Source organism: Gadus macrocephalus, chromosome 12, assembly GCF_031168955.1.
Source record: "Gadus macrocephalus chromosome 12, ASM3116895v1".
In the NCBI taxonomy this organism is placed as follows: Eukaryota; Metazoa; Chordata; class Actinopteri; order Gadiformes; family Gadidae; genus Gadus; species Gadus macrocephalus.
The window spans coordinates 10,876,988-10,887,618 of record NC_082393.1 but is presented as its reverse complement, the minus strand read 5'-3'; the positions used below and the strand labels follow the sequence as shown (position 1 = coordinate 10,887,618).

General features: G+C 45.5%; 2 protein-coding genes across 2 annotated transcripts; one reads left to right on the top strand and one right to left on the bottom strand.

The window, feature by feature from the left end:
* Positions 1-2,109: 2,109 nt before the first annotated feature.
* Positions 2,110-4,022, bottom strand: LOC132469542 (uncharacterized). The gene is made up of 2 exons (XM_060067530.1): positions 3,445-4,022; positions 2,110-2,805 (listed from the first exon to the last, which is right to left on the bottom strand). The coding sequence occupies exons 1-2, from the start codon at positions 3,838-3,840 to the stop codon at positions 2,110-2,112; spliced, it is 1,092 nt and encodes a 363-aa protein (XP_059923513.1). The 5' UTR covers positions 3,841-4,022.
* A 4,148-nt stretch (positions 4,023-8,170) lies between these two features.
* LOC132469627 (uncharacterized) lies at positions 8,171-10,024 on the top strand. The gene has a single exon (XM_060067611.1). It carries the CDS (start codon positions 8,896-8,898, stop codon positions 9,874-9,876), a length of 981 nt encoding a protein of 326 aa, XP_059923594.1. The 5' UTR covers positions 8,171-8,895; the 3' UTR covers positions 9,877-10,024.
* Positions 10,025-10,631: the final 607 nt, after the last annotated feature.

Sequence of the window (10,631 nt, the reverse complement as noted above, 5' to 3'; positions counted from 1 at the left end):
CATTGCTAATGTTTGAACATACACTTTGAACATATAACCAATAAGAAAACACACACAAAAATAATGGTTTCAAGAATGTGGACAATAAGACACTTATATTAAAAAAGATTTAAAAAAACAATTATTTACAATGCCACAGTATTTACAAATGTGATGCCATCACCATTTACATTTTTACATGCATCACTAATCAAATGGGTACATTCCTCCACTCCATCAGTTTGGACTTCATCCAATTCCATAATTCCAGGTAATTTAGCTTTCCCAATAGTTTTTTTTGGAAATTTGGGAAAGCTGTAAACTGTCTGCCTGGGTGATGTTGAAAAAGGTGAGTCTCTCTGAAAACTTCGACCAGGGTTAAAATGTCCTCCTGTTCTCGGGCTACATGATGCATGCCAGTCGGCCTTGTCCGCTCCAGTTCTGAGTCCGTTTTGTCCATTAGCTCCTTGAGGGTGCCAATGGACTGACTGATCCTGGCTGCTGACCGTTCAGACAGGTTTGATCCCAAGCCTCTCATGAAGGATTTCAGAAAATTGTTAAGGTGCTCCAGATGGAGGTCGAGAGGAATATTTTTCCCCTTTCCCCCTCGACCATTCCAAAACCGGTTCCATATGACACTGTGTGCCATGCGTGGGGACAGAGTGAGATTTACCTGCAGTGTAAGAAGAAAGGTGCTGTAGGCATAATGGCTGTGTCCATATGCTTTATAAAAAAGCAGGGCAACTTTATACAGTCTCATTATCCTATCACCATCACCTTCTCTTACACCGTCCTGCATGTTAAGCAGGAAGAATCCAAAGCCAAGTCTAGCTTCTGTGTGTTTTTTTTTATGGTCTTCGTTTGCTGGACTTGTATGTTGTGGAGTAGGGTCCAATGGAGCAACAAGATTGTGTATCTTGTACTCATGGGTTACCCTTGCCTTGCTGTATATGTACATATTGCCACACCCGTCCGCACGACACTGAAACTGCTGCTTCTGCTGTGGCTGTGTCGAAGCCTGCCTCTGGCTCGCAGCTTCTGTAATGCCCGTCATCATTACGAAGGTGTCCACAACCTGTCCCACCTTCTCATGCAGCCAGTCTCTCCTCTGTTGTGGCAATCTCTCGCTGACATCCACTGGGACAAACCCATCTGGAATTTCTGTAAGCACACAGAATAAAATGTTTAACTTCTCACCACCATCACCACAGTAGTGTAAATGCAGATTTTAAGTAAAATAATATTGGTACTAACTTTTATCAAAGTGAATTACAATTTTAACAATTAACTATAACAGTAGTAACATATACATGTTTTTTTTTTGTGATAAATGCTAGTTCTCAACTATGAATGTGTGCTTTACCTGTGACATCCTGCAACCCAAAGTGTTCCATTGCAGCAGCCAGGAAGAGTGCAGTTGTGTCCTTATGCACAAATTCCTTGTACGCATTATAAGCTGCATGGGGACCTTGTTTCGCATTGCTGTAATGTTTGAGTTGAAAGTATGTGTATTTAGTTTTTTTTTTTTTGCAGATTTAACTCATAACTTACATCTGTGGAGCGCATAGCCATGTCATCTGTATACCGATGTGGTATGTGGTGAACCACTAATGACTTGAATGGTTTAAAAACAGCCAGGTACTGCGTAAGGATACGGCTCCCAAGAACAATGAACTCACGCCGCATGTAATCCTGGGTTTCTAGTCCGGGGAGTGAGTTGCCAAGGTAGTATTGACGGATGTCAGGGTCTGGTTTGGCATTGTCAAGGTGATATGTTTGGATCCTATCTTTGACTGCAATATGGTGAATCCAGTGTATGGATTTGTTGTTGTGGTGGCTGGACTGATGATGTACACGCATGAAAAAGTCCAAATTGTCAAATATAATAGAATATGTTGGTGGAGGAGTGGGGTGTGTGATTGGAAAAGTGGAGGAGCTCAAGCCCAGCTCTGCTGCTTCAGAGTTACTTAAACTGCTGAAAGGCAGTACGCTTTGAGCCATTTCATCTGCTGGAAAAGAAAAAAAGTAAAGACAATGAATTGATTATTATTTATCAAAAGATAGACACATAACATTCAAGATGACACAGCATGTGATGTGTAAGTTGTGTTTCTATATTTCAGTAATTTGTCACCTCACCTGACATGACACCATGTGTTCACCAACTGGGTTTAGTGGCCCCTTCGGATCACTTGTTCTTTGGTCTTCGCTGGTGTCCACTCTCTGACCAACAAAGTTCCCTTCCGCTTCAGAGTTCAGAAAATCTTCATTCTGTACCTTTAACATTTTTAGAGAGCCCCCACATAGGAGCGCCAACTCCTTCTGCTTCTCTATAGAATTGTGGTGAGTAGTTGTTATTGCCATTTTGTTCAGCCTTTCAAACACAGCTTTTTTTGCCCCGCCATAATGCAAAATACTACCTAGGTAGTATGCAAAGGCTGACAGGCGTGGTTGTCTCCCTCTCAAGGCAATGGAAGCTGCTGCACAAGTTGCAGCTTGAGAGTGGTTGCTGACAGTTGTTAGAACTGAGAAGAGGAATGGTGAAAAACCTTTAAGGTCTGCCTCTAAGCTTGTAAATGAAAAGGCTTTCAGATCATCTGGAGATGACTTCCACAGGATGAAACCGTTGGTCGGATTAGAAATGCGTTTGCATTCGTTGGTTATTAGCTCCAGGATGTGCACCTTGATTTCCTCAGCTAGGTGTTTATGTTTCAACATTAACTTTGCAGCTGTTGTCCATTTCTTCTTATTAATGCTGTTCACTATTGAGGCTTCTTCTGGACAACATACCTTGGCAACAGTCTGTGAAGGGTAATGGGAGACAACCTGAAATATAAGATAATGTATCAGTGTGGATAATTACAGTATAGCCTATTAAGTATAATGTGCATTGGCAATACATAGGAATATACAGACTGTTAAATATGCTGACCCCAGATGCAATTGCAGAGCAAGGTCAGTGGAATACTGCCCAACCCCCACAGAGGTGCAGAGCACAGAAGTGGGGTTGGGACACACTTTTGACCACTATACAAGTAAGCAGAGCTGGTCACAGCAGGGTACTCTGTGCCTTGTGAGAGAAACACTGCCCAGCCCCCACACAAGTGCAGTACACCGAGGTGGGGGTTGGGTAACATGCTAGTCCATTACAAAATGAAGTTCTCACATCTTGATAAAGTGAAAGAGACCACACACACACCATCAGGTGCAAGTTCATCCTGGTAACATTTGCTAATACTACACCTGGCCTGACTCAAATTCACACTAGACTACCATATCGACAAATATGACTAAGACGTTTTAATCATAGGTAAATTACACTGAAATAAGGAGTGTGGGATTGCACACGTGTTTATCACATTGGACAATAAACACGACTCACTTTACACACATGAAAAACTTGGCAATTGAGGTTATAGCCATAGTCATATCATAAGAAGTAGAATGTATCAACAACAAGCTTACCTCTGTAAGGCTTTTTCGCGTTTTTGTACCGGTTGGTGTTAACGGATTGGGGCAGAACTTCTTCAGAGCCCTGGGCGTCTTGGAGGGAGTTGGCTCCCGGTCTCTTTTCTCTGGTGCCTCAGATGAACACGCTTCTTCAGCCTGGGCTCCTTCGTCGTCTGTCCACTTCTTAAACACGGACATGTCGCGTTCCAAACGTGTTATTAAGTTTGTACATGGCCAACACATGCGATACGATTTGTTTGATGTGTTTTGGAGTTGAAAGCCTAAACGGAGAACTTGTTCGTACGTGCATGCACTTTTACTTTTTTTCTCAAAAATGCTGACCGTGTTGCCAATTTGTCTGTGTATCCTTAAATTATTTTTACAAAACCGGCATAAATCGTTTATGTCCATCTTCTTTTTCTACTTCTTCGAACGTGCGCTCAGTTGAGTTAGTTTGAGAATAGCTGTGCGTCGCACAACATACGTCACATACTACGTTGCTCTGATTGGTTGTGATAATTGAGCGAAGAGGCATTTTCCTTCCTGGTTCCTCCCTATAATCACAGCCCAATGGTTCGGTCTCAGACTCATATTCTGACTAGAATTATGAGTATGAGAAAATCCAACTAGCGAATGTTCCGGATGTTGACAGCCGTGCGAAGAAGAAGGGGTTCGGTGTTAACGGTGAAAGTTAGGCCGGTTTATACGCAGAGTTTCTGTTGTCCGGTTATTACCGGTCATTGACCGGAAAAAAATGAGGAGGACCGAAAATTCTGAATGGTCAGAATGACCAATGGAAATAATTCTCTGCACAATTTGAATTGTGTTTAAATATGCTACAGTGGTCATTTGATTAGCCAATTCATGTTAAACAATGAGGGTTTTGATTGACCCGACCCGGCCCGCCGATATTTCCCACCACTATCCTTGAGCCGGGTCGGGCCGGGCCTTTGATCAAGCATTTGTGTTTTTTTTGTTTTTGTTATCATTGCTTTATTGGCCTAATCTGAGGAGAAATCTATGCCATAAACAGAAATATTATAGGCCTTATTACACGGGCCTTCTCAATGCCGTGGAACGCTCCGTTCACTTGCATGGGTAGTAGTCCGGTACCTTGTCAACCCCAGCGTCTTCGGTTGCTAAGCGACGTCAACGTCTTTGGCGGACTATTTCAATGCTGATCAACACTACGAATGCTAGTAACGAATAAATTGTAAAAAGACACACCATGTGAAGTTATATTCCAAATAAGATTTGAAAAGCTTTGGAAGTTTATTTACAACACTATTTACATGGTTTCGGAGTAGTACACTTTGACATTTTAATACAGTTCAGCGAGAAAGGCGAGGAAGAAAAGGCGTTCCAGTCTGCGTAAACGGGAACCCCCACCACACGAGAACGCCCATTTGTGTCTTTAGCGGGATGATATTGCTTCATTTAAGTGGCTCAAAGATGGCTGGCTCACGTCACGGTGAGAGGAAACGCCCTCCCATGGTTTCTCGTCTGGTTTTAAAGTATATATTCTGTTGGCTCCAAGTTAGAGTTAAGATAACCTATCCATATACCCTGGTTAAAATCAGACCCTACCAGCTTTAGGATTATGACTGTATATGCCATAGACAAATAAAATGGCATTGTTAACTGTTCTGGACACTGTGTGGTTTTATGTTCGTTAAATCCCCTAGTGGCGTTCGATGGTAGTGCAGCCCGCCGTAAACAGGAAGTAGCCATTTTGAAGTGTCAGTCTACATGCGGCAGTCGAGCGATGACTCCCAGCTCCACTTTCTTGTGCCATCATTCGATCTGATAGCTGTTTCACGCATTGTCTGTAAGTTGATGTTTAAGTTGGAAGTATATTGACCTAGAAAAAACCTTTATTTCCAGCTTTTAGCGAGAATTATGTTAATTTCTCAAAACGTTTATTTTGTACATCTACATGCAATGTTATACCTCATGCTTACCCGTTAGCATCATTAGGCTTTTTGCTAGCCTCTTAATTCATGTTCATTTGTTAGCATGTTCACTTGTTGTAGGCATAGCCTCCATTTTGTGTCCTTTTCATACTTCTTCGGAACTGTAATGCCAACATTTCTTTTTATTCTTGTGTTACAGTTTTACAATCTACGAGCTTCACTAAAAACTCTCAATACAGAATCCCGTTCTCCTTGAGTTATTGAAGTTCATGTTTAACTGACTGGATAGCTGGATGTTCATCTAGTGAGAACAGTACAGTAAAAAGACAGCAATACAACAAGTTGTACACATCGGAGGGCATTCATGTGGAACATCATCCGTCTCAAAGCAGCCATTAGTCACATTTAATCCCAAGATGAGTCAGAAAAGTTCCAAGACTGTCAAGGAGCGAACAGAAGCCACGCACAGTGAAGCTAGCCGGGAAACCCAGTCCCTGAGTACTCGCTCCAGAACAAGTACTTCATCTTTCAGTTCAAAGGCCATTCTTGCCGTCGCAAGAGCGAGAGCAAAATCCACAGCAGCCGAAGCCAGAGCGTCCTATGCTCAACGGGAGATAGATTTAAAGGTCGAACAAGCCCGCTTAAAAGCCACCTTCGAAGCCCTTCAGGTAGAAAAAGAAAGAGACGCTGCCAATGCCGAAGCGGAAACGTTGGAAGCTGGCTTAGCTGAGAACGAGCTAGGATCCGCAGCCAGAAAACCCATTCCTCTCTCACCTCAAAAACGCCTACAGCACACTGAGGAATACGTGAGGGAGCAGGCCCGCATCAAGTCAACATCCCTACCCGTTGTGGACAATGTGGAAGGAGAGCCATTTCACTTACCCCAGATTACAGGCCGAAGACAAACTGGGCCTCCACACGATGGTTGTGCCGGACTTCCTGTTAAGGAAGAGCATGGGATGGACACCATGAGGAATCGGCCCTACAGTCAAGAACAAGCCCCCACTCCCTCCAGCCAAACCCCATTTAGGGCACAGTACGACAGAACACCCACCAACCATGATCTCGCCAAGTGCCTAGCCCGCAATCAGCTAGTGACATCAGGCATAATCATCTTCGATGATAAACCAGAGAACTATTGGGCTTGGAAATCGTCTTTCGAAAGCGCCACCGCTGGTTTAGACCTAACCGCAGGAGAAGAGCTCGACCTTCTCAGTAAATGGCTCGGCCAAGAGTCTTCGCAGCACGTTCGCAGGATCAAGGCAGTCAACATCAGACGCCCACAAACTGGTCTCGACATGGCTTGGGAGAGGCTGGAAGAGACGTACGGCTCACCCGAAGCCATCGAGCGAGCCCTTTTCTCTAAGCTAGAGCATTTTCCAAAGTTGACTAACAAAGAACCGCAAAAGCTCCGCGAACTTGGAGACCTGTTGATGGAGGTCGAAGCAGCGAAGCTAGACGGCTACCTACCTGGTCTATCATACCTGGACACATCCAGAGGGGTTTACCCCATCGCAGAAAAGCTACCATATAATCTGCAAGAAAAATGGATGTCGTTCGGGTCAAAATACAAACGAAGCAAGAACGTCAGCTTTCCTCCATTCACTGTGTTCGTTGAGTTCGTGTGCACAGAAGCTAAAACACGTACTGATCCCAGCTTCAACTACCCTGTGTCTCAAACACCACCAGATAGAAGAGAGAAGTCAGACAGGTTTACAAAAGCATTTGTATCTGTCAATAAGACAACCGTGACCCCATCTAACCAGTATGGAGGCGAGAATGAATCTGTTGATCACAGTAAGCTCTGCTTCATCCACGGGAAGCCCCATCCGCTGAGTAAGTGCAGAGGCTTCAGGGAGAAGACCCTCGTCGAGCGCAAACAACTTCTCAAAAATAACTCCATATGCTTCAGATGCTGTTCAACCACAGACCATTTTGCAAAAGACTGCAAGGTGGAAGTGCAATGCGGAGAGTGCCAGAGCGATCGTCATCCGTCAGCTCTCCATCCAGGTCCTGCACCATGGTTTTCCAGGCGCTTCCCGTCCTCTCCAGAGAACGGCGGGGAGGGAGACAGGGTCGAACCTCAGGACGTTACTGCAACATGCACCAAGGTATGCGGACAAGGAGTGAGCGCAAGAGCATGCTCTAAGATATGTCTCGTCAATGTTTTCCCAGATGGACACCGCGACAAATCTAAGCGGGTCTATGCTATACTTGATGAGCAGAGCAACAGATCTCTGGCGAGATCAGAGTTCTTCGACACCTTCAATATTCAAGGTGGGGAGTTTCCATACAAGCTGAAAACATGCGCAGGACTCAAAGAGACAGCTGGAAGAAGGGCCCATGGTTACATCATTGAGTCAATCGACCAGAAAATCAGTCTTCCGCTACCCACCCTTCTTGAATGTAACCAGATTCCCGACAACCGATCAGAGATTCCGACTCCCGACGCAGCGTATCACCAGGCTCACCTGAGGAAGATCGCGAATGAGATACCACCTTTAGATCCGCAAGCAGAGATACTCCTGTTGCTCGGCAGGGACATCCTGAGAGTCCATAAAATCAGGAAACAAATCAATGGGCCTCACAACGCTCCATTCGCTCAGAGGTTGGACATTGGATGGGTAGTAGTCGGCGAAGTCTGCCTCGGGGGGGCCCACAAGCCATCTGAGGTGAGCACCCTCAAGACTACCATATTGGAAAATGGTCGCCCAAGCTACCTGCAGCCCTGCACCAGTCAAGTGCAGGGAAAAGAAAGATTTGAACACAACCCTATCTATCAAGCGTTGCCAGTGGTTTCCTCTGGCAACATAGATCCGTACCAGCATCGCTTCTGGGGAGTACAACATGGCTCACAGGACCAGCCTTTATTTGGAAACCATCCCTACTCGAACCAGCACCTGAAGAGACCTACGATCTGGTCAATCCGATCTCAGACGCTGAGATACGCCCACAAGTTGTGGTTCACATCACTAATGTCACTAAGGACATTCCGAACTCGACACGCTTCGAGCACTTCTCTGACTTTAATACTCTCATTAAGGCAGTAGGACACCTACTTCACATTGCCCGGTCCTTCACTCAAGCTCGACAAGGAGACAACTGCCATGGGTGGCACATCTGCCGCAAGAGTCCGACAGAGGAGGAGTTGGAGAAAGCTAAGGAACTAGTTATCAAGAGTGTGCAACATGAGTGCTACTCGGAAGAGCTAACGTGCATCGAAACATCACTCAACCTTCCTCTCTCCAGCGGTCTGCGGAAGCTGCACCCTTTCCTTGACAGCACTGGAATCCTGAGAGTCGGAGGTCGCATCACACAGGCAAAGTTAAGCACAGATGAAACCAACCCCATCATCATTCCAGGCCGCCACCATCTGGGAACCCTCATTGTGCGTCATCACCACCAGGCCGTGAAACATCAAGGCAGGCATTTTACTGAGGGTGCCATCAGAGCGTCTGGAATATGGCTGGTTGGAGCTAAACGAAGCATCAGTGGTCTGCTCTTCAAATGTGTGACCTGCAGGAGGCTCCGCGGGAAAACAGAGCACCAACAGATGTCAGACCTGCCAGCCGAGCGACTACAGGTGGCACCACCTTTTTCCTATGTGGGAGTCGATGTTTTCGGGCCTTGGGAGGTGCTTTCCCGCCGCACCAGAGGAGGGCATGCCAACAGTAAACGTTGGGCTGTGTTGTTCTCGTGTATGTGCACACGAGCCGTGCACATCGAGATCATCGAAACTATGAGTGCGAGCAGCTTCATTAATGCACTCAGAAGGTTTTTCGCTATCAGAGGACCTGCAAAGCAACTACGCTCAGACTGCGGTACCAACTTCGTGGGTGCCTGCCGAGAGCTGGAAATGGATGGGTCCCACTCCGACCCGCAGAGCGTGGAGAAGTATCTGGAGACGCAGAAATGTACCTGGGTATTTAACCCACCTCACTCATCTCATATGGGCGGCGTGTGGGAGCGGATGGTCGGAGTTTCACGTCGCATCCTGGACTGCATGCTTCTTGAAGAGAAGTCACGTTTAACTCATGAAGTCCTGACAACCCTCATGGCTGAAGTCAGCGCCATCATCAATGCAAGGCCTCTCATTCCTGTATCTTCTGATTCAGAATCTCCTGTCATCCTTTCTCCCCTGGTACTCCTGACCCAGAAAACTGGAGCTCTTCCACCTCCACCTGGCGACTTCAAGAGAGGAGAACTTCTCAAGGAAGAGTGGAAGCGAGTCCAGAGTTTGGCAGACACATTTTGGACTAGGTGGCGCCGGGAGTATTTGAGCACCCTGCAGACGCGGCGGAAATGGGTAGACAAGAGGCCCAACCTCAAGCAAGGAGACGTGGTCTTAATGAAAGATTCTCAAGCGAAGAGGAATGACTGGCCCACGGCCATCATCACAAAGACCCTTCCGAGCCAGGATGGGTTGGTAAGGAAAGTGGATCTCCGCGTGATCAAAGAAGGCAAGCCAAAGGTTTACTCTAGACCTGTTACGGAGGTGGTCCTTCTTCTGTCTCCGGAAGATTCTTTAGGTTAGTAGGAGTTATATGGAGTCTTTTCAAAGACCCCAAGCGGGGAGTGTTCTGGACACTGTGTGGTTTTATGTTTGTTAAATCCCCTAGTGGCGTTCGATGGTAGTGCAGCCCGCCGTAAACAGGAAGTAGCCATTTTGAAGTGTCAGTCTACATGCGGCAGTCGAGCAATGACTCCCAGCTCCACTTTCTTGTGCCATCATTCGATCTGATAGCTGTTTCACGCATTGTCTGTAAGTTGATGTTTAAGTTGGAAGTATATTGACCTAGAAAAAAACTTTATTTCCAGCTTTTAGCGAGAATTATGTTAATTTCTCAAAACGTTTATTTTGTACATCTACATGCAATGTTATACCTCATGCTTACCCGTTAGCATCATTAGGCTTTTTGCTAGCCTCTTAATTCATGTTCATTTGTTAGCATGTTCACTTGTTGTAGGCATAGCCTCCATTTTGTGTCCTTTTCATACTTCTTCGGAACTGTAATGCCAACATTTCTTTTTATTCTTGTGTTACAGTTTTACAATCTACGAGCTTCACTAAAAACTCTCAATACAGAATCCCGTTCTCCTTGAGTTATTGAAGTTCATGTTTAACTGACTGGATAGCTGGATGTTCATCTAGTGAGAACAGTACATTAACTATTACAAATGCATTACTGTTTTAATTAATATTGTTCTTGGGCCGCTTTGGTTTAAATGGCAATTTCAATCACTCGTATTACTGCAATACCTTACTGCGTCCGTATCTCTGCCTATGGC